This window comes from Zalophus californianus, chromosome 2 (genome assembly GCF_009762305.2).
Source record: "Zalophus californianus isolate mZalCal1 chromosome 2, mZalCal1.pri.v2, whole genome shotgun sequence".
NCBI classification, from domain to species: domain Eukaryota; kingdom Metazoa; phylum Chordata; class Mammalia; order Carnivora; family Otariidae; genus Zalophus; species Zalophus californianus.
The window spans coordinates 196,498,383-196,522,630 of record NC_045596.1 but is presented as its reverse complement, the minus strand read 5'-3'; the positions used below and the strand labels follow the sequence as shown (position 1 = coordinate 196,522,630).

General features: G+C 41.4%; 1 protein-coding gene across 7 annotated transcripts in view; it reads left to right on the top strand.

The window, feature by feature from the left end:
* MCPH1 (microcephalin 1) overlaps positions 1-17,848 on the top strand; it is a 251,127-nt gene extending 233,279 nt beyond the window's left edge. For 6 of the 7 annotated variants that reach the window (XM_027597817.2, XM_027597820.2, XM_027597819.2 and 3 more), the window contains 2 exons: positions 2,072-2,309; positions 16,163-16,360. In XM_027597817.2, coding sequence (XP_027453618.1) covers positions 2,072-2,309; positions 16,163-16,218 — 294 coding nt within the window. In that variant the 3' untranslated portion in view covers positions 16,219-16,360. Of the gene's footprint in view, positions 1-2,071; positions 2,310-16,162 lie in introns of all 7 variants that reach the window. The other variant, XM_027597818.2, reaches the window with a different exon arrangement.
* Positions 17,849-24,248: the final 6,400 nt, after the last annotated feature.

The window sequence follows — 24,248 nt, the reverse complement described above, 5'->3', positions numbered from 1 at the left end:
TCCTACTTGGCCATTTTCAGCATGGTTTATGGCCTCAGGTGGCTTCAGTATTTCCAGGTATCCTATTGTCAACATGACAGAGTCCAGCCAATAAGAGGTATTTTTGCATATGCATTAGTTTATATTAGTGAGGAAAGACTGCCCTCAGCGGACTTATTTTCAGATCCCATTGGCCATGATCAAGTCCAATGCATGCTTGACCCAGTCCTTTGCAAGGGAAATGAGATCACTGTGATTTGCTTGGACCAATGCTGAGTCTTACCTTGAGCTGGGAAGGGTTCCCCTATCTTGAACACATGGATCTGCAGAGGTTAGTACCCCCCACAGAAACCGTGCCCTGCCACTGAGGAGGAAAGGAAAAGAATGAATTTGAATAACATACAGCAGTATTTAACGTAGGAAAATTCGTTTTACTTTATACCCTTCTGTATCGTTTCAATTATCAACTACTTTTATAGTTAGTTCTTTAAAGGCAGGATTATATCAACCTTAGTAAGATTCTTTCTTGATCTCCAGTTACAGTGCAACGTGGTCCAGTGACTCACTAAGTTGAAGGATCGTGGGTTTTTTCTTGCAGTTTGACTCACCATTTTAGCCAAGGCAGATATCTTGGTGGGCTTCCACCTCTGCGTCTTCATCTGTAAAATTAAATGAGACCCTTCCTACCCCCTATCTCAGAGGAATATTAGAAATTACTAGAAGCATTAAACAAAGTTAACACATGAGTAGAACTGTTGCTTTTATTGTCAGGATCCTGTACCACTTACCCAGTCAGATGAAGGTGCTTAAATGTGATGTCTACGTTGCATAATTCAAAACTGGTGATGAGTGAAGAGAATTCCATGGCCATATTTAAGTATATTGGGTTGATTCTATTAATATTGAAGCAAATTTTTTCATCATGAGATTCTTTTCTCAATATGAAAACCTAGTGGAAGAAGAATTCATCCAACTTTGTCAGTGATGTAGATGGAGGAAGGTATCTTTCGCGGCCCTCTTGCCTCCAGAGCCAGCCCCTCTCTGTGCCTTGGGGCTGCTTGTTGCCCTGTTTCCTGCCACACTGCCCCACGCAGGTTACACTCCCCTGAGGTGCACCCCTCGAGCTCTCTTCCCACATATCTCCCGTCAGAGTGTCTCTGAGCCCACTTATCTCAAATGTTCAGTTCCATCCTCAGGGAAATAAGCTGATTAAAATACTCAAAATGTGGATGACAGTTCACCCTCTACATCTCCCAGAGGGTATTTGCTCTTAAAAAGAAGTCTTTATTAATCTGTTGTTAGTGAAACGTTTGTTTAGAATAAGCAGGCCTTCCCACTGTCCCTTGGGTCAGCCAGTCAACCACAACTTTATCAGAACAAAAAGGAGAACAATTTAACATCCCTGTTTCTGAAATGTTTCCCAGTGTCTCCGATACTCCTCGGCACCATTTCCACGGTGACTCAGTGAAAGCAACCTCTGCATACTTCCCACCCCACCCCCCACCACCTCAGGAGTCCGGGAAGAGCTCTAGGATCCCTGCTTTATATCATTGCGTCTGCCCTTTGCCCATCTACACTGTGGCGCCTGAGGCAGGCACCTTTCCGGGCCTGGTACCGTCTGTGCTGCTGGGAGCCCTGAAGCACCCTGCTGGTCCAGGGCAGGCGGGCTTCCTTCTCCAACACTGTCATTTTCCCTTCCACACTCATCCACACTCATAGCTTGAATAGGATTTAAGGATGCAGATGCTGTTCTCCTCATTCAACTGAACAGTTGATTCCTTTTCACTATTTTGGTTTAGAATTTGTAATAATTCAAAAGCCTAACCTTTTTTTGGGGGGTGGGGGCTAGAAATTTGTTTGTACTTTTGCTTGCAAGCTGCTTCAGCAAAGGTCAATTTTATTTGCTTGTGATCTGTCATTATCATTAAATGTTATGATCTCTCCTGAATCTTCAGGATTCAGAATTCACCTGAGAATGCACAACCTTACCTTTGGTCTACTCTTCTGAAAAAGGAAGTGAGCTCTGTGGCCGACCTATCCACATAATGGAATGATGGGTGCCTTGCTAACCACCCCTGTCTCTGCCCCACAGCTCTGCCGCCTGGAGCGTGGTCTGTCTGCAGGGCAGTACCGGGGAACCCTGTTTGCCGACCAGCCTGTGATGTTCATCACCCCAGCCAGCAATCCCCCCAGAACCAAGCTGCGGGAACTGGTCCTCCTGTGTGGGGGTCAGATCACGCGAGTCCCACGCCAGGCCGGCATCTGCATCGGACCCTCCCAAGGAAAGAGGAAGGCGACCACCAAGTATCTGTCAGAAACATGGATCCTAGGTAGGAATCTGCACCAGGGATGGTTGGGGGAGGTGCCCTCTGCTTGTAGTAGCTGCTGGTGTCCCCTTTAGAGCCACTGTTCTGTGGTCCCGGCTACACAAACAGGTTTTTCTGGGGGAAACGTGATGCCCACACTGCCGGCGATGTAGCCTCGGGGCTTTTGGATGGACTCTCAGCATCCACGCGTCTGCCTTAACAGAATCCTGTAATTACGTCAGTCACAAGCCAACCTAGACCCTCCTCCTTTTTGACTGTCAGCCAAAGTCCAGTTCACAAGGACAAAGGAAATCCTATTAGACTCTACGTACTTTACCTCACTAGCTAGTGTGAAAGAGCCAGCCTTGCCACAGCCACCCCAGACCTTAAGGCCTGTCCACCCTCTGCTCAGACACTGCCCCCCCCCCCGCCCCCGGTGCCTGTCTTGTTCCGTGTCCAGGGCTGTGGGCTGGTGCCCAGCCCCAGGACCTGCCACCCGGTGTCCCACCCCTTTCTCGTGTGTGTGCTGCTCCTCACACTCATTTGTTCACGGGCTCAGAAAGGTACGCTTTCGTGCAAAAGGAGCTACAGCTTTTATTTCAAAAAAAAAAAAAACAACAAAACAATGGGACATGGACATAATGTACAAACTGGCATCCATGGCAGCATAGAGAGCGCCAAACGCTTCCCTTGATCCCGAAGGAGAAGAGATGGTAGAAGATATGCTCTGCCTTCCAGGAGGCTGACAGTGGGGTGCCAGGCACGCTTGCCTGCTGTGACCCCAGCCCTGGGAGAGCTGCAGAGGTCTCCAGGAGGAGTGGGCTAAGCAAGACTGCAAGGTGGGACCCCGGGGGGGGTGGGCGCGGGGCCGGCAGGCGGCGTCAGAGCAGGGCTAAGGCTGGACTTGGCCAATGCCCTCGGGGCCCCGCCTTGGGGCTAAACCTTCTTGTATGGGGTTTTATGAAGGTAGCAGTTTGCCAGGGCTGTCCTACCAAGTCCCACAGACCAGGGGGCTTCAACAGGGATTTATTCTCTTGTGGCCTGGAGGCTGGAAGTCAGACTTGGTTTCTCCCGAAACCTTTTCTTCTCCCGCTCTTACTGAATTACTTTGGTGGCAGCACCTTTAGCCAAGATCCTTACCTGGCTCCTGGAGACTTGACAAGTGTATTCCGTCCCCTCCTGCTTCCCTGTTCCAGAGTCTTCCTCCTATTTGCCTCCCCTCGTCTCTAAATCCCAAACTTCTGGCTTTTCTCACCCCTTCCTAGGCAATATCCTTTAACAGATAAGTAGATACCGTGTCCAAGTTGTATTCATCTATCAAACAGACATTTTATGAATATCTTTTAAATGACTGATGGTCATCCTTTGATATATTTTAAAAGTATGGCCATCAAGAGTAATTTTTTACTCTCTGGGTGCAAAGTAATTTATCTTCTGCCTTGGAGACGAATTTAAAAAAAAAAAAAAAAAAACCCTATGATTTTAGCCACAGTCCAAAAGCCAAGAGGCTGTTTACTCTTTTCTAAATGCCAAGAATATAACCTTCAAAACATCCTATGTTCTGAAACAGAGGTTCTTGTTTTGTTTTTTTAAAAAGTGCATGGATCAAAATGACACCAACTAGAGACCAGAATTTTGCTTTTTAAAAAAATGTCTCATTCAGCTAACGGAACTGTGCACACGATTGATATCAACAGTGCATATCAACAACTAATCTTTACAGCGTCTGCAAATTGTGTACCGTGCACGGGGCCAGTGTCTGGGTCCGCACGATTATTATTTCCAAGTTGGGGAACTCTGTCGCCCCTTCCTGTTGCCCGTGGCTTTTGTGCACAGATCATGCACAGTTCAGCCGCCGGCCCAGTTCCTCCCGTTGTTTTGCCATTCTGCTCTCCTGCCAGTGGGTTTTTAGGAGGCAAATCTCTACCTGCTTGACCCCAGGGCTTGACTTTCACAACGCCCTGTGGAATTCTCTGGGTTTCAGAGCTGGAGCTGCGGGCCCGAGTTTCTTTCCTCTCCCATAATTCATGTCCTGTTTCTGATTTGTCATTGATTACACCATCTGCGTGTGCCCTTGGCAACTTCCGGGTATTGTGTGTTCTGGAATCCTTGGCTCTCGGCGTGGTGAAATCCTCACCCCTAAGGTGAGTCCCCCTGATTCTCTGGCCGCTGCCCCTGTCCGCACCAGGGCGCTTCTGGTGACTTGGTTGTTAGAACATGCCTTTTTCACATGTTTATGAGTTTATATTCTTCTCTTTTTGAGCTGAGTGACAATACAATAGCTCCAGCTTTGTGCCAGTAAAGATTTCATCTGTATGTCTCTCCACATACGCATAGACCCACAAAACACAGGGTCCCGAGCATCGCGTGTCCTTTCCCATCAGGGCTCTGCTTGTTCTCCGAGTGGGGGCAGCGGCAAACCACCTCTTCTCTCCGCACCTGAGTTATTTCATCGGTTACACGGGTAATCACCGCTGCCCTGCTTACTTCCCATGATGGTTGGAGGAGATAGCACAAGAGAGTGCAAGGTATCTCGCACCCACAGTGGGCACAGTCCGTTACCCCTGGGTGACCGGATCCACTGATACAGCAACATTTTCTCTTCTGAGGAGTTTTCTCCTTGCCCTGAGCTTCCACTGTGAGCACATCTAGGCAATATTTTATTCCCAAAACGTTGATCAATTAAAATTTGTAATCAAAGCCCTTGAAAGTTAAAATTACAACCATGTTAAGGCACCAATTTAAAAGAAAGTTATTTTGTGACAAATTATGAAAAGCAATACTCTAAATTTGTTCCAACTAGAAGATCAGCGTGTGAGGTAGGGTCCCTGAGACTTAAGAGTAGTTTGAATCAAGTATTTAAAAGTCTTAAAAAGTGGCTCGTTGTATCCAGTTTCAGATTTGTCATTTGCTTTCCAAAATAAAAGATGCCAAGTTTTTTTTAGTACCTTTATATTTATTCCTATGTTTTATGGGATCTTTGTTTATGCGGACACAATAAAGTCATGGGGGATGGACAAGCAGATTTTTTTAGCCATTAGGAACCTCTGAGAAGTTTGGGTTTTGTTTGTTCATTTGTTTTTTGGCAGAGGGAAAGATGATCAGCACCAAAAAGAAAGTCTCTTTCCCCAAGACGTCCGACATCCTAGCACTGTATTCCTTCAGATAAGCCTTTTTATCCCTTCACCGTCTGATCCAACATTTATATTAAAAAACAAAACTCTTAAATGATTCTTCCCATGTAAGACTTTCTTCTAACCTGCAGCTCTTCCTTCAGGGGACATCGGCCAGGGGTGGCCACGGGGCATTCAGCCAGCTCACCCTCCTGGCCCTGCCTTGTACTGCTGGCATAGAATGGTGTGAATTTATGAAATCCCCAAACAGGGCTCACCACGTGAAACTTAAGCCATGACTTACTCATTTGCTCCGTGGAGAGTCTCCTTCATGCTGGGTCGCCTTATAATGAGGCCATTTGAATGGTCATGATTATGTTCCCAGTTCATTCCCCAGAGTCCATGTTCCCTGAAACAGCAGTACACTTAGGCCAAGATTCTCGATGAATCACTGCACCAGAAGGAGAAATGGGGATTTTTGACAGAGAAAATACTTGTGGGCACTTGAATATGTATGAAAGTAAACAGGAAAACAAAAACCAAATTCCCGGCACCAGGAAACAAAATGTCACCTTTACCTGACATTGGAAGGGAAGCAAGTTCCAGTAATTTTATTTACCCCAACACAGCCCTAGAACAGAATTCCCATTTTGCATATCGAGACAGTAAGACAAGAGAGTCCCAAGTGACTCGGCTAGCGTCTTCAGGCAGGCGGTGAGGCAGGGGCGGGAGCCCCGAGACCCGAGTGCATTCGTCACTGGTCTGCGAATTTTTGTGCTGTAGCTCTGTCTTTTCACGCTCTCCATCCCCCACATTGGTGTTATCACTTACGGCTGGTTTGGCCTCTCACAGAAGACATATTTCCAGTCTCGGGCGCCCTTTTATTGTCTGGGCTATGTTCAAGTGATAAGACATACATTTTATGCTATTGTGGGAACATAATGTAATATGCTCCACAGCATTGCCAAAGGGGGAGAAAAAATTAGCCTCAGCATGATTTCCTTATAACTTATAAAAAGCATTTGATTTGAATGTTTCCCCATGTCAACGTTTTCAGGCAAAAGATCTCTGATAGCGTGTGGGCCTTTTGCAGGCTAACCTAGATCATTGTTTCCCTGGATGGCTGACCACAGAACTAGGCCTAGAAAAAAGCTCTCAAACGTGGCATTTTGTAAAAGCAAGCCCACTCAGGGGGCCTCAGCCCTTAGGGTGCATGATTTAACAGATGATGTCGGGGTTCCTCAAGATCCTCTTCGTCTACATTTTCACTGCATAGAAGGAACGAGTCACAGGTGGTGAGGCCATGTGCGGAGGAGGAGAAAGGGAAGAACCTGGCGCAGGTCTGCCCCCAGCCTGACCCCTCCTCAGGACACTGCCTGACCCTACCCTCACCCAGGAGCTCAGCAACCAGTCAGAAAGTGACGGCAGACTCTTTAAGACGCAATCGCAGACGATACGATGAATTATTTTTGTTTTGAGTTGCTCTCAAATGGATGACATCTACCAGGATAGAAATGAATGAGAACTAAAACTGACTATATATCTCATGTGTTTAAGTTTTAAAAAATATATATATGACTTAAAAAAAATATATATATATATATAGCTTTTTTTTTTTAAATTAACTGCCAGCTTCTGAAATTGTGAGCATTAACTTGGATTGATCAGAAAGTGGATTTCCCCTTTATTGTATTCACTGGTCAACTAGTGGTCCTAGATGGTGACCTTTGAACTTTCCTGACCTGTCTCACTCGGCTTCTCTCTGTTACATTTATGCCAGCGGACCTCCAGTCACTGTGTGTGAGCATCGTCGGTGATGTAGAAGTTAAAAAGCATCATGAAGACAAGCAAAGTGGAAAATAAAAGACCCTCCTCTGCACCTTACTAGCCAAGGCACAGTTTTTAAGCCTCACTTAAAAACAAAAAGCAAACTGGAAGATGAGAATCGGCTACATATTCAACTCAGAACCAGGAAATCGTGTGAGCATGGCAACATGTTATATCCACCACTAGAAATGCAGTCATCGGTTTGCAGAATCACACCGGCCACTTAGAGGCCAGCGCTGAGCATTTGGGTTTTGACAGGTGCACAAGACTGTCTTGTGCACAGATCCGCGGGGAGCACCCCCTGCGTGTGCTCCCCCGGGCAGAGGTAGGTGCTCGAGTGTGAACTCCAGCCCTGCGTCTGGGGCTGGGGGTTAATGGCCATAAAGAAACTTCACAGCTCAACCCCTTCGTGGGACATTGCCAGTAGTTTAGGCTCTTTGCTTACTGACCTAGTATAGTAACACTCTTTACAAGAGGTTCTCATGGATCTTTGGAGCATGTGGAGCTTCAGTTCTTTCAGAGTTACGTTTTAGGCCGTTAATATTGAGCATCATAGAACCTAAAGTGATGAACCTTTTGTTATGGACTGAATTGTGTCTCCCCAAATCCGTATGTTGAAGTCCTGACCCCCAGGACCTTAGAATGTGACTGTGTTTGGAGACCGGGCCCTCTCAAGAGGTGATTAAACAGTATCATCGTGGTGGAGCCCTGATCTCACAGGACTGGCATGCTTATGAGAAGACAAGAGACACCAGGGATGCATGCACAGAGGGAAGGCCACGTGAAGACAGAGAAGACAGCCATCTGCAAGCCAAGGAGAGACCTCAAGAGAAACCAGATCTGCTGGCACCTTGATCTTGGGCTTCTGGCCTCCCCAGGCTGTGAGATCATAAATTCCTATTGTTCAAGTTCAAGCCTCCCAGTGTGTAGTGCTTTGTTAACAGCCACCCTAGCAGATGAACACTGCTGGAAACGAATTCTGAGATCATGGTAGAAATCTGTGCCTTTTATCAAACAAAGGGATCTGAATTTTTCCACCAGAGCCACTTGGTGAATTAAAGATCCAGCGTTCATAGGCACCCTCTTCTCTGTTCAGACTCTTTCTTTGTAAAAAGTATGATCTTAATGCCACTGTCAGTAAGTGGAACTTCTCCTCTGTGCAACCACTAACAGTAGAGGTTCTCAGTTGGTGCACTACAGAAACTGATGCTGAAGGATCCAACCTCCGAGTAAAATAAAAAAGCTGTTCCCAATTTGCAGGAAGAGAAAAAAATACTTGGATGAAATTCTCATTTTTTTTATTCACTTTTCTTAAATTTTGATACTTGAGGATGAATGAATACATAGCAGTAAATACAAAAGAATGTCAGAAAATGAATAATAAAAATGTATCAAAAAGAAGATAGTGGGAAGGGAAAAATGAAGGGGGGGAAATCAGAGGGGGAGACGAACCATGAGAGACTATGGACTCTGAAAAACAAACTGAGGGTTCTAGAGGGGAGGGGGGTGGGGGGATGGGTTAGCCTGGTGATGGATATTAAAGAGGGCACGTTCTGCATGGAGCACTGGGTGTTATACACAAACAACGAATCAGGGAACACTACATCCAAAACCAATGATGTAATGTATGGTGATTAACATAACATAATAAAATTTTTAAAAAATGTATCAAATATTAACAAAATCAAAGCAAAATAGGTTTTTTGAGAGCTGAAAGAGTTCTTTGGGGAAAAAAACCATCAGTAGTCAAAATCCTAGCAATACTGAAAAAGAAAGGAAGAGAAAGGGGTCCAGTGAACAATACTACAAACAAAACTGGGGCTGCTACTACAGATACAGTAAGGTTATTTAGAAATCATGAGAGCATGCTGAATAAATTTTTACCAGGAAATTTGAAAATAGGTAAGTTGAACAATTTCTAAAACAATATTACCAGAATCGACTCAAGAAATAGAAAATCTGAACAATTTCAACCATTTAAAAAAACTGAATGATAAACATGTGCTTCTCACCCTCCATTCAAAAGACACCTGCATGGAGTGACATCAGCAAAATGGCAGACTAAGAAAATCCAAGCTCCCATCTTCCCCACAGAAACCCCAGAAATCCCCAGACAAAACTGACTCTGTCAGAACCAAGTCTGTGGGAATGCTGGAGAACAATCACAGGTTTACAGCAGCCAGGCCAAAGGCCAATCAAACAAAGCCACGTTCAGGGCGGTAGGGAAGCTTTGTGGCTCCTTACTTGTGCCCCACCATCTTGGTTTCCTCTCCTCGAATGCAGCCCTTATTTGTTCTAGTCTGCTTGGGAGATACCAGAAACACTGACTTGCTCACTCATCTCGAATAACACATGCAGGAAAAAAGGTAGACACTGTCTTTAAAAGCTACAAGGAAGGCAACAAATGTAAAAATAGGTTAAAAAAAAAAAAACCCACCACCAACAACAACCACCTTCCGTGTATCAAGGGACACAGTCCATCAAGTGAAAAGGCAGCCTATGGAATAGGAGAGAATATTTGAATTGATCCCCCTAAAATAGGGGTCAATATCTAAAAAATATAAAGAATTTCTACAGCTCAACAACAACAACAAAATGATTAAAAAATGAGCCAAGGACTTAACCAGATATTTCTCCAGAGGAGATATACAAATGGCCAATAAGCATGTGAAAAGGTGTTCGTCATCACTAATCATTAGGGAAATGCAAATCAAAATCACCATGAGGTACCCCTGGAGACCCATTAGGATGGCTGCCATACAAACAAAAAACAAGCACCGTTGAGGATGTGGAGAAATTGGAACCTTGTGCACCATTGGGAACGTAAAATGGTGCAGCCAGTATGGGAGACAGTACAGTTGTTCCTCAGAAAATTAAACAGAATTGCCATGTAATCCAGCAATTTTACTTGTGGTTATATACCTAAAAGAACTGAACAAATATTTGCACACCTGTGTTCATAACAGCATTTTTCACAATAGCCATAATGTGGAAGCAAGTCAAGCATCCATCGACGGATGAATGGATAAACAAAATGTGGTCTCTACATACAATAGAATATTATTCAGCCATAAAAAGAAATGATATTCTGATATATGCTACAAAGTGAATGAACACTAAAAACATGTTTAGTGAAATAAGCCCTCCACAAAAGGACAAATATTCTATGATTCCACTTACTGAATTACCTAGAATAGACAAATCCACAGAGACAGAGATTATAATACAGTTTACCAGGGTCTAGGAGGAGGTGGGAATTGGACTGCCAAGTGATTATTTAATGAGTGTGGAGATTCTATTTGGGATTATGAGGCAATTCTGAAAATGAGCAGTGGTAATGGTCACATAGCATTATGAATGTTCTTAATTGTATACTTATAAATGGTTAAAATGGTAAATTTCATGTCATGTCTGTATTACCACAAAAGAATATTTTTAAGATATTGTTAAAACTATCTAGGACAGGTAAGTTTTACCAAACATGACAAATTATTGCAGAGAAAACTAAGAGGATAGGTATTCACCTCATTTTATAAGGCTAGCATGATCTTGAACTAAAACTACTTAAATTACAGCCCAAACTCATTTGTGAATATGGATATAAAATTCCAAAATAAAATATTTTGCAAGTTAAACTTAGCAGTGTGTTAAGAAACATGGAATCAAAGTATATTTAATCAAAGAATGTAAAGATAGATATCATTAAATCTTTTTTCTAATCCACTAGTTTTCTCAGATGTTAAAAAGAGAGAAAAATCCAATATCCAGTCCTGATAAAGACTCATTAACTAGGAATAAAAGAAAGCTTTCTTAATGTGATAAAGAGTATCTATAGCAAACCTACAGTGTATCTTTTATTTAATAATGAAAACCTTAACTGAAGGTTTAAGTGCGTACAAAATACATACGACTGCCCTTACTCTTTCAACAGAGATCTAGAGTTCCTAATCAAAGGGATAAGATAAGACACACAAAGGAAATGTAAGAGTTATAAAGGAGGAGACAAATCCTCATATTTGCATACGATACAGCTATCTACATAGAAAACTCTGGGATAATCAAGAAACAATTATAACTGAGCAAGACTGGTCCTTGTTAGATCCACTTGGTAAAATCATTAGCATTCCTATATCTAGTAGTAAATAAATAGAAAACATAATAGAAAAACTAGAGAATTCAAGGCTAGCCCTGTAATAGTGTTTTACTCACATTTCTTGGGTGGGAAGTGAAAGTTGGTATACTAGGCATAAACAATTAGATTACCTTGTCTATGACACAGCCCACATTCTTGGTATACTCTTGGAAAAGTTTCCAGTATATGAATGTCTCCAGCCTAGTATCAGAGCAGAAAAAAAAATGTTGAGAACGCGCCATTATTTTAGACCAAGCAATTTCGTTCAAATATACCACATGATGTCAGGTCATTCACCTACCTATTCATTCAATTTATATTTGTTTTGAGCACCTATCATGTACTGAGCATATTCTAGGCACTACTGGAATAGGAGTTGACAAGGCAGATACAGGACTTGCCCCTGTGGGACTTAGATTCTAATGAAGACAGACAATAACCTTTTTAAAAATCCTGTTGGTGATCAGTGCTACAAAGAAAACAGGGTATGAGTATTTACAGGGACAGTGAGGTTGGCTCCTTGCCGAAGAGCTGTATTTGAGCTGAGACCCCAGTGATGAACACAAGGGTGGGCTTGTGTCCGTCTAAGGGACTGGCCTCTCAGGCTAAGGGAACAGCTAGGATCCAGGTAGAGAAGAAGCAGAGGCACTGGGGTGTCTGAAACCCAGCGAGAGGATTAAGTGATGAGAAATGAAGCTGGAGAAGTAGCCAGAGGCTGGACCATGGTGAGAACTTCAGTTTCAGTTTTTGTTCTGAGTATAAATGGAAGTCACCAAAGGTTGTTAAGTAGGGGGTACATATCTTTCAGCAGGAGCCGAGAGAGCAGTTTTAGGCTCTTACGGCGGTTCCAGTGATAAATGACGGTGGGAGGTCACAACTTGGGGCATATCCGTGGGGGTGGTGTTAAGCTGCCAGACTTTAAATAAAAATTCTAAAGCCAGTTGGCCTTGCTGATAGACTGCACGTGGTATACCAGGAAAGAGGAGTCAAAGATGACTCCTAGACTTGAATTTGAGCATCCGAGAGAATGTTGACGTTCCTAGAGATCAGGATCCGTTGAAGAAGTCCTGAAGGGATAGGGGCTAATTTAGACAGAAGAGGAGCCTGCAAGACTACCGCACAACAGAGGGCAGGACGTCTTGTTCGGTGTGGTTCCAGAGAGAAGTGAGATCAGCAGATGACAGTTAACACGGTGGGCAGTGGCATTTGTGACCGGCTGGGCCCCACTGGTAAGGGCGCCTTCAGTGTCACGTGCCTGTGTCCTAAGTGTTCCCAGAGGCTGGGTGACCCTCATCCTACAGAGCAGGAAAGCCAATTCCATAACCGAATGAATGTCTGGCTACATGGCCACTCCCATTTCAGCCCTAGAATTGTCCGCTTCTTGTGATAAGATAAAGCTCCCAGTGGGGTCCTGGGTGTTCTAGCACTCTCCACACATTACCATTAGCTACTGGCAATGGGACTGTCAGTTCAATAAAGTGACTTGCCCCCCACACTATAAAAAAAATAGCCAGCAGCATGTTCCTTCACTATCTAATCAGACCACACAGAAGCATAGCCAGTAAACTGATTTATGCATAAATGTGTGCCAAGACCTGCTAAATAGCCTTGTTAACATAACACAAACACAACCTTTTTTTTTTTTTCCCCCAATTTCATGGGAGCTGCTCATGTTCTGTTTGTCTTTCCCCTGGGCAGGACTGGCATTGCTCTGACGTCTGTCCTATTGGTCACATTTTGTGGGGTGTTTGAGGATTATTCGTATGATGTGACATTGGAATTTTGGGGATGTGGCTGTCTTCAGATGACAAATGAACTTAGATAAAAGTCATTTTCCATGTGTGTGCTTACACGTTTGGGAGCCAGCTATCACTCCACCATCAGGTGCTTCTCTGTCCTGACTCCTGAGTTTGCTCACTATATGCATGGGCACAACACTACACATACCACAGCACCATTTCTCGCAAGTCCCTGGGTTAATTCCTCACGTAGTGCCATCACAGAGCACACCAAACCGCGTGTGACGGGCCAGCCACCGACTCTGCTGTGAGGTCACATTAGGATTCTGTTTTTTATTTTATCTAAATTTAAAACTTGCTCCTTCTCCAGTCAACCTTTTTTTCTCCACCGGAATGAATGAATGAATGAATGAATGAACGAATGGATGCATGCATAGATGTGTGGAGTGACACCTGATTTCATGGTCAAAGACTTCAAATAGAGAAATCTTACAACCCTTCCTTCAACTACCGTTAAGATGGAAGAGTTTTTTTTTTTTTTTTACTTTTCAAAAACACATTTACATAGAAATAAATGTATATAAACCTACATATTGTTTGAGGGTTTTCCGATAGATGGAAGGTCACACATTGTTCCTTGAGTTTTTATTTAACTCCGTCCAGGAGAGCTTCCATTTTAACACATAAGCAGCTACTCCTTTCTTCCTAACCTCTGGCGGGAGTGTAAGTACTCCATGCACTCATTATTAGATGTTTGGGATGATTTCCATTGTTTCTGCTATTATAAACTTTGTGTGTTCTAATTGGAATGATTTGAATTCAACTTTAAGAAATCCTTTTGAGCTATAATTATTCGAGCGCAATGCCAGGCATGAGTATTTGTGCGAAGCAGATTTGCGGCAGAGGCGTCGCTGTGCCCTCGCGTAGGCATACTTAAGTCTCGATACACGCCGTTGAGCGAGTTTATACTTTTACAGCCTACGGACGTCCCTGTTTCCCCACATCTTCACCAGTGTTGGGCACGACCCATATTTCCAGTATTTGGTGATCTGATGAATTGAACAAATAGATCGCATTACTTAATTTGTTGTTCCCTAACTACTAAGTTACTGATGAGTAGGACTGTCTTAGAGAGGGGATCTAGATTTTGTGGATTGCCTATCTTTATCCCTGGCCTATTTTTTTAAGTTGGGCTATTTTTTTTTTCCACACTGTTCTGCAGAATACTTCTATAATATGGTCCCTAATCTTGTGTTGTTAGCGTAAAATTCTCTCAACCTCTCTCATCTTTAATTCTGTTTATTGTGTATTCCGTGTTACAGAGGTATTAATATTTAATTATTAATCTTTGTGGATTCAAATGCCTGTTTTTTCCCCAAGGCACATGAATTTGGGTTTCACTTCGGAAATTTGTCTCTACTCCCTGAGCTTTAGAACTAGTCTCCTATCTCTATTATTACTTCCATCATTTTTTTCATGTTTACAGCATGATGTGAAGGGATCATACCATCTGTTTGTAACTCACCCATTCTGCACTGATTTTTGAATGCCCTTTGACTCATCTGTTAACTTCCCATATATGCATGGACACGTTTCCGGACTCTCCCAGTGATTCACTTATCTGGTTCTGTGCTAATTACATACTGTTTTACTACGGTAATTTTATAGTGTGTTTTGGTATCTAGTATATCAGATTCTCATTATTCCTTTTTTTCAAAATTGTCTTGCTATATATTTTGCCTTTCATATAAACATCAGAACAAGTGTGTTACTTTTTTATAAGTGTGTCACTTTTTGAATTGCTTTAAAACTGGGTATAGGGAAAAGCTTTCTACCTATGGTTCTAAGCCCAGATGCAGTAAAAGATTTACATAATCTGCACACATAAAAACTGTTTTGCATAAGAAAACTCAAAAGGCGAATGACAGAATATATGAACAACACTTACCATGAATAAAGGACTAATACTAAAATGTAAATCGTAATAATGCCACTTCACTACAGTGTGAAGTAAGTGGTTGTGCTTAGTACTACTAATGGTTGTAAAAGTTACATCAGGCATGTTAATTTTAATGTTATATCATGTATATAATATATATATATATAACAAGTGTTAGTGCTCCTCCCCTCTGAAATTCATCTCCCCAGTTCAGACCTCTCGTGGGAAACTGCATTTGTACTAGACAGGTCACATCCGAATCCTGGGACACTATTGGGACCTACAACTAAGATGCGCCACTTTGTCTCCCATTGTCCTCCTGTATTCACAGAACAAACCTTTTTTTTGACTCCCTGTCTGCTCTCACTCATCATTGTGGCATCTTAAGATCCTTCAGTATAATTTGTCCACCCCTGTGGATCATAATAGTAATTAGTAAGTTAACTGTCATTTAATTTCTAATTCCATCAGTGCCCCCGACCCACTGCATTTCTCTCTCACCCTCCTACAAGCAGGGCTGGGAGCAGTACCGTCTCCTGCATCTATAGCTTATCCTGGCCCAAGGGACTTCTTGTGACTTAGATGAAATAACAGGCTTTCAAATGGACAGGACTTTAGAGCTCACTGGTCCAACTTCTTCAACTGAAAGATGTAGACATGAGTTGTAGAAACTAACTCTGTACTCTGCATAAAGTACTCAGCTAGGTAGATGGGATAGGTACACTGCCTAGAATGTGTAGTGCTGTATGGGAAACTTACATATTTCTATAGACTTTGCCTTGTACCAGAGGGTATTTTCTGTAGCTAGCAGAGATCAGAATTCTGGTCTCTCATGCCACAGACTGGCAAACTTTTACCCTAACACAATATCTTGCCACGATGGCAACACCCTAAGGCCTGTATCTATAGGAATATGTGCCTGCTGAGCCCTTAAAATGTAGCTAGTGTGATGGGGGAACTGAACTATTTATTTAATTTTAAATAGCCACATGTGCTATGCAGACATGTAGACAAGGCAGCTCTGAGCCATTTAAGACTTTAAAACAGGACCTTGCATGTATACAAAAAGGTTATTTTACTGTATGGTTGGCCGTTATAAATGCTAAACTGCTTTTCTCTTTCTCTAGATTCAGTCACTCAGCACAAGGTCTGTGCCTTTGACAACTACCTGTTGCTGCAATGATGGGCCCATCAGTCAACACCACAAAGTTGTCTTTGGACATTCACATGAGCAAACACTCAAGAGAAGGGATGGATGCAGAAACGATGCCTTTTTATATCATCACACGTGTGCCTTGTGGTTTTTATATAAAGAAGCTCCTCCATGTGACTTTCTGATGACTGAATGTGTGCTTTACAGAAGCACTGACCAGCCCTATTTGGGCCTTTTCTATGCAATGCCAATCTTAGTATTTTAGTGATGATCACGATTAAGAGGTCATAGAACCTTGGTCATGGAAGCACCATACTGTTAAATAAAGAGTGGGAATTCATTTAAGTTGTTTTATTACTGAGAGCAAAGAACCCCTTAAGTTTCTTGGTTGGACTCGAAGATCTTTACTGACATGTCATATCCTAGTACAAAGGATATCAATCAGTTATCAGGGTTACTTTTTACCTACCTGAGATTCTTCTCAAAGTAATTAATGAAAACAGGTGTGGGAGCTTTGCAGTAATTAATGCCACCAGAGGAGCCCTACTTCTCCAGGTTAGTTTATGGTGAGGAGAGCATTACCAACAAGAGATCATGGCCTCTGCTGGCTGTACAATGCTTGCCATTCCTTAGAGGAAATTGGCAGTGGGGCTGAATCATATACACACTGGTCCCCTTCTAAAGGAGAGAAATGCTAAGTCCCAACAAGGCTGGAGGTAGCACCAAGACTTCCTCCTGATACTATACCCTCCCCATGTTATCTGTTCCTCATCTCCGCTGTTACTCCAACCTTAATAAATTTCAAGTCCCTCAACAAATATAGTGGAACAGCTTCTAGAATAAACCTTCAGAGAAGGAGATAGCAATGCACAAGGAAATGAGTTTCCTCTTAGTTTTAATATAATCTATGCCCCAAACAATCCCCTCAACTCAGCAGGCACCAGTCCCCTCCTTCCAAGTTATAAACCCTGTTTCACTATGTCCACAGGCATTGTGGGCTTGGCTACTTTGAAGCTCAGGTACTTTGGCAGAGCTCCCACAACACCAAAGATTCCTGAGGAGGCTGACGAAAATTGTGCTGACTCTTGTTGGGGACCATCCCCTACCCCATCAGCCACAGACGACCACCCAGGTCTGCATCTCAGTGCCAAGTTCTGATCCCTAATGCTGGCCTGCCTGCCAGTGGCTGGTTGAGATTCTTTCTGAAAGGTAACATTTTATGAGGGTGCTGATTTGTGTCAGGAATTACACAAAGCATTGTATATGTGGTACTTCATTTAATCTCCTAACAATCCCAGAAGCCAGTAGCTATAGGTCTGTAATCCCTTACCTAAAACATAGTCCCAGAACTCTAATTTTTTTTTTAATTTTGAAAGGTATGTGGCTCTCAGCATTTCTATATAAGATTGTATTGCTGATTACACTTAGAGAAGGCAGCAAGAAAAAGGAATTAAGGCATGAAGATTTGAAATGAAGAAGTAAAACTATTCTCAAAGGTTACTATTACATATAGAACATTATAAGGAATCAAAGATAATACAGAATGAATAAGCAAGGTAAGCAAGATTTACAGGATACAAAATCGATATACAAGCACTGGGTGTTATATGCAAACAATGAATCATGGAACACTACATCAAAAACTAACGATGTAATGTATGGTGATTAACATAACATAATAAAATTTAAAAAAGGAAAAAAACTGTGTTTCTTTATGCTGCAATAAACAATTCAAAAATGGAATTAAGAATACAATTACATTTACTATGGCAACTAAAAATAAACCCAATAGGAAAAAATTTCAGGAAATGTTAAGACCTGTATACTGAAACCTATCACTGCTGAGAAAAATGGAGAAATATGCCAAGTTTCAAGATTAGAAGATTCAATATTGATGTCAGTTCTCCTCAAATTCATCTATAGATTAAATGTAATCATCAAAATCCCAGGTGGCTTTTTTTGTTGAGTTTGAAAAGCTGATGCTAAAATTGATATGAAAATGCAAAGAACCCCTAGTAGACAAAACATTTTTTTAGAAAAAGCAATGTTGGAAGATTTACACTGCTGGATTTCAAAATGTACTATAAAATTAGCCATCAAGAAGTGTGATGTTGGCATTAAAGGGGAATGTAGATCAAGGGAACAAAATAGAGAATCTAAGTATAAATCTTAATATCTTGTGGTCAGTTGATTTTCAACAAAGGTGCCAGGCCATGCAATGCAGGAGGATATTCCTTACAACAAATGTCATGGAAAAAGAAAAACGAGAAGAAAAAAATGCACATATGTCCTTTACATGCAGAAAAAAGTGTGTAGATCCTTACCTCACACCGTACACAAAAACTAACTTGAAATGGACCAGAAACCCAACTTAGGGCTTGTCAACCTCAGCACTACTGACCTCTTGGACCAGATAATTCTTTGCTGTTGGGGGGCTGTCCCATGCATTGTAGTATGTTTAGCACCACCACCGGTCTCTACCTATTAGGCATTAGTAGCACACCCCACCCAGTTTTGACAATCTAAAAGGTCTCCAAGTATTCCCAAATGTTCTCTGGAGAGCAAAACTGCTCCCATCTGAGAACCACTGACCTAACATAAAATTGAAATTATGTCTACAAGAAACCACAGCAAGAAATCTTTTTCACCTTAGATTAGGCAAAGATGTCTTCGATATGAAGTAGATACTAAAGGCACAATTCACAAATAAATTGGACCTCAAAGCTACTTTTCTGTGTGTGTGCTCTTCAAAAGAAACGATTAAGAAAAAGAAAAGACAAGCCACAGACTAGGAGAAAATGTTTGCAAACCATATATCTGATAAAGCAATTTTATTTAGACTGTGTAAAGAACTTCTATTCATTAAGAAGATAAAGAATGGACAAAAAGACATTTCCTGCAAGAACACGTAGAAATGATTATAAACACAAAAAGAGGTTCAACATTATTAGTCACTGGAGAAACAGGTTAAAAGCATGAGATACCACACACGCCCTTTGGAATGGCTATAACCAACAATTGTGACCATACCAATACGTGGAGAAACGAGAACCCTCATACATTGCTGGTGTGACTGCAAAATGGTACAGTCACTTTGAAACCTGTTTGGCAGTTTCTTTTAAAAATTAAATCTACAAAAGAAACAAAAAGAAAAAATTAAACATGTACCATATGACCCAGCAACTTCATTACTGGAGAAATGAAAATGTGTCTACACCAGGAATTGTACACAAATGTTCACAGCAACTTTATTCACAACAGCCAAAAACTTGAAGCAATCCATCAACTGAGAAATGGATAAACAAAATGTGGCATATCCATGCCATACCAAAAAATCCACTACTGACAGCACGCCACAACACAGATCATCCACAAAGAAACACAAGTGAAAGAAGCCAGACTCAAAAGATTACATGCTATATGATGCTATTCAGATAAAAATGCTAGAGTAGGCGAAACCATAAAAGTGGAAAGACAGATGAATGTTTCTGCACTGGGGGTAGGAGTGGGAAGAGAGAGTTAACATTTTGGGGTGATGGAAATATTCTGAAACTGGATCATGATTTTTGTTGTACAAACATATACATTTACTAAAAATCATTGAACGGCACACTTTCCCCAGGCAAATTTTATGGTGCATAAATTATACATCATTAAAGCTGTTTAAAAGAAGAAACAGCTATGTGGAAATTGTGGCATAGTACCTCCCAGATCGCATTTCACAAAGCACCTTCTGTTCAGCTGTAATGAGTACAGTTAGCTGACAACCTCCAGCGGTCAGTACTTTGGCCTCATCCTCTCAAGCCAAGGCCTATGCTCTTTCTGGACAGTCAGTCCCCCCGCCAAGACCTGAGCCCAGTGGGGCTCAGGAACCTGGCTAACCCTGCCAATGCAAGAATCTGCAAGGTGTCCTGCAGGCTTTCCTTATGGGATCCTGCTTCATCCCCCCCCCCGGTATTTCCCACAGGAGTTATCCCCAGTAAGACTCTGGCTCTTCTAACTCCGTCCCGGGTCAGCTATTTGGTGGCCCATCCAACACAAAGTACTGTGATGCATACAACCCCCTGTGCAACCTGGGGCAGCAGCCTGTAACCTAGTATTTCTCCAATGACACATCGATTTAAGTGGGATACATAGAACTATTCATAGTCCCATCTATATTCAGGTCAGATTTGCCTCTAATTCATTTACAAAACCTATTTTTCAGACCTTTTGGACTTTGGAGTTGTGGTTAAGGGACTGTGGGACTCATTATCTATGAATACTCTGCTTTCTGGAAATTACATTGCTTGCACAGACTCACGTAAACCTGTTGATGGAAGAACTGGTATTTGAATGTCCCTACATGGTACTGCAAGCCCACTTAGGCTCAGCAGTGCAACTCTGAGGACGTCTGGTAGACAGGTAAAAATCAATTTTAAAATGTTTGGTTAGCGGCCACCACATGCAGATCACTATTCTAAATGCTGTATATGCTTTGTGTCCAGTAGACCTCATTATCACATGGTCCTTAAACTTGAAATCAAAGTATTTCCAAGAAACCTTAATTAGCAATTATTTGTGGCTTTTTTTAAATAGGAAAACTTCATTCAAATGAGGTTGCCTGAAAGTTGCAATAGGTAAAACAGATCACTGATTAAACTCTCTGATTAAAAATTGGGAGGGGAAGCGGGAAGGTTACAGATCCTTACCCAAGGATCCCGTCCTTCCCTGCAAGGATAAACTCTACTATGTCTCTGTAAATACTTATGAGATAGCCCCATCGAGGCCAGTCCTTTATTGACAAAGAAGCTGACACCTCCAAAACCATTCAACCAGTGAGCAGTAATTCTATGAAAAGAACCTAAACATCAGGACTCCGTATCCACAATATTTTCTCTTTTTGCACCCAAGATGACACAATCCAAAATTGTCTGTACGTAAAAGATATAGTCAAACACCACACATCTGAAAGATGAATCACAAATGAGATTTCATCTGATGCAATTAAAGCTCCTTTGTGTTGTGAAAGCCACTCCCATTATTTTGTGTATACACTGTGGTGTTTTTGGATAGATCATTTTCCACCATAGGTCATATTGAGTATTACCAACACATCATGTTTTTAGAAATGCCATTTAATGGCTTAAGAGATTTAATTTCCTCAGAAATTATCATTACAATAGGGGCACCTGGGTGGCTCAGTTGGTTAAGCATCTGACTCTTAGTTTCAGCTCAGGTCATGATCTCAAGCGTTGTGAGATTGAGACCCCTGCATCTGTCTGGGTGCTCAGCCGAGACCCTGCTTGAGATTCTCTCCCTTTGCTCCTCCCCTGACTTGGACACAAGAGGGTGCGGGCACTCTCTCTCTCAAATAAATAAATAAATAAATCTGAAAAAATTATCATCACAATAGATTTACTTATTTACAACTATGTTCTCTGACAATTGTGTTTGAGAAAATTGTGTTATGAGAAAATTCTGAACATATGCATTTAAGGAAGGATCTATATGAGTATTTCTCAAACTTTAATGTGAATTTGAATCATCTGGGGATATCCATAAAAGGTAAATTTTGATTCAGTAGATCTTGGATGGGATGAGAAATTCTGCATTTCTCTAAAGAGCTCCCAGATGGTGTCCTGGAAAGCTGTTTGAGTAGCAAGGATTTGGAATACTTGGAGGGCTATTATAGATTTACATACCATTTACATCTAAATAGGAATTAATGATTTGGGGATTTTAATGTCTTATTACACAGAACTGCTTTTGCTAGCAGTGTGTTGCAAATATGTACTGTATGGTGACTAATATAATAAAAAAACTACAAAATCAAATGAGAAAAAAGTATGTTGTAAAATTCTTATCAAGTTATTTCTTTGAAAATGCCTTGGTCAATGACTCTTAACTCTGATGTAACATTAGAATCAGCTGAGGAGTGACTGTAAAAATGTACAAACACCAGACAGCACCAAAGCGATTCCGATTTAACTTGCTGGGCATCCATATATCTGGTATGTGTGTTTTTCTATTTAGATCTATGCAACTTCATCACCTGTGAAGTTTGTGTATCCCCTATGCAGTGAAGATAAGTAATGTTTCTATCTCAGTGATCGCTCACATTGCCCTTTATAATCACACCTGCTTCCCTACCAGCTTCCCCCACTTCCTTAACTCCTGGCAACCGCTAACCTGTTTTCCATTTCTATAACTGGGTCATTCCAAGGTTGTTATATAAATGGAATTATACAGTGTGTAACCTTTTGGCATTGGCTTTTATCACTCACATAATTCTCTGGGAACTCTTCCATATTGTGTGTATAAATAGTTGGTTTCTTTTTATTGTTGAGCAGTATTCCAAGGCATGGATGTGCCACAGGTTTATTTAACCATTCATCCCTCAAATACGGTGAAGATTATGTGAAATGCCCTGGCCCAGTGTGATGTTCATGTGTTGACATGACCAGATTATGCGGTACCTGGATATGTGGTCAAATATTATTCTGGGTGTCTCTGTGAGGACATCTCTGGATGAGATTACCGTTTGAATCAGTAGACTGAGTAAAGCCAATCGCCCTCCCCGATGTGAGTGCGCCTTATCCATTCAATTGAAGGCCTGGATAGAAGAAAAAGGCTGCATCTCTTTGGGGAGAGGGGAACTCCGCATGCCTGACTGTCTTGACATTCATCTTTTGCTGCCTTTGGACTCAAACTGCAATAGTGTCTCCTAGCTTGAATCTTGAGCCTGCCTCCTTTCAAACTGGAACACACATCATCAGCTGTTCTGGTTCTACAGCTCACTTTAGCCTTAAAGACACACATACACTGAGAGTAAAGGATGCAAGAAGACATTTCAAGCAAATGGTAACAAGAAAAACAAAGCAGATAACTATACTCAGACAAAACAGACTTTAAAAATGGGATAAAGAGACAAAGAAGGTCACATAATGATAAAGGGATCTATCCATCAAGAAGATATGACAATTATAAATATTTATGTGACCAAGATCTGAGCACCTAAATATATAAAGCAAAAACTAATAGAAGTAAAAGGAGTAATAAACAGCAATATGATAGCAATTGGCGACTTTAATACCCCACGCTCAAAAATTAGATCATGCGGAGAATCAATAAGAAAGCAGATTTAAAGAACACTTTAGACCAAATAGAACAGAGAGATACAGAACATTCTATTCAACAACAGCACAATACACATTTTTCTCAATTGCACATAGAACATTTTCTGCAAGAGACCATGTTTTTGGCCACAAAACAAGCCTTGGAAAATTCAAAAAGACTGAAATCATGCCACATATCTTCTCTGACCGCAATGGTATGAAGCTGGAAATAGGTAACAAGAAAACTGAATAATTTATGAATACATAGAAATTCAACAACGCTCCCCTGAACAACCAATGGATCAGAGAGGAAAGTAAAGGGGAAATAAAGTATCTTGAGACAAGTAAAATGGAAACACAGCATACCAAAACGTATGGGATGCAGCAAAAGTGGTTTTAAGAGAAAAGTTCATAGCAATAATGCCTATATCAGGAAGAAAGACACCCCAAAACCACCAAAACCAAAAAACAACAAAAAAACAAAAAACAAACCTATCTCTACATCCTAATAAAGTAGAAAGAACAGAGACCAAAGTTAGAAGAAAGAAAATAATATAGAGCAAAAATAAATGAAATGGAGAACAGGAAAACAATACAAATAATTAACAAAATTAAGTGTTTTTTGAAAAGATAAAAAAATTGACAAACTTTTACCTAGACTAACGAAAGAGAAAAAGAGGACCCAAATCAACAAAATTATAAATAAAAAAGGAGACATTAAAACTGATACCACTGAAATATAAAGGATCATGAGAGGCTGCTATGAACAAGAATATGCCAACAAATTGGACAACCTAGAAAATGGAAACATGTAAAACTCACCAAAACTGAATCAGGAACAGACAGAAAATCTGGAATAGACCAATTACTTGTAAGGAGACTGAAGCAGTAATCAAAATTCTCCCAACACAGAAAAGCCCAGACCAGATGCTTCACTGGTGAATTTTACCAAACACTTAGGAA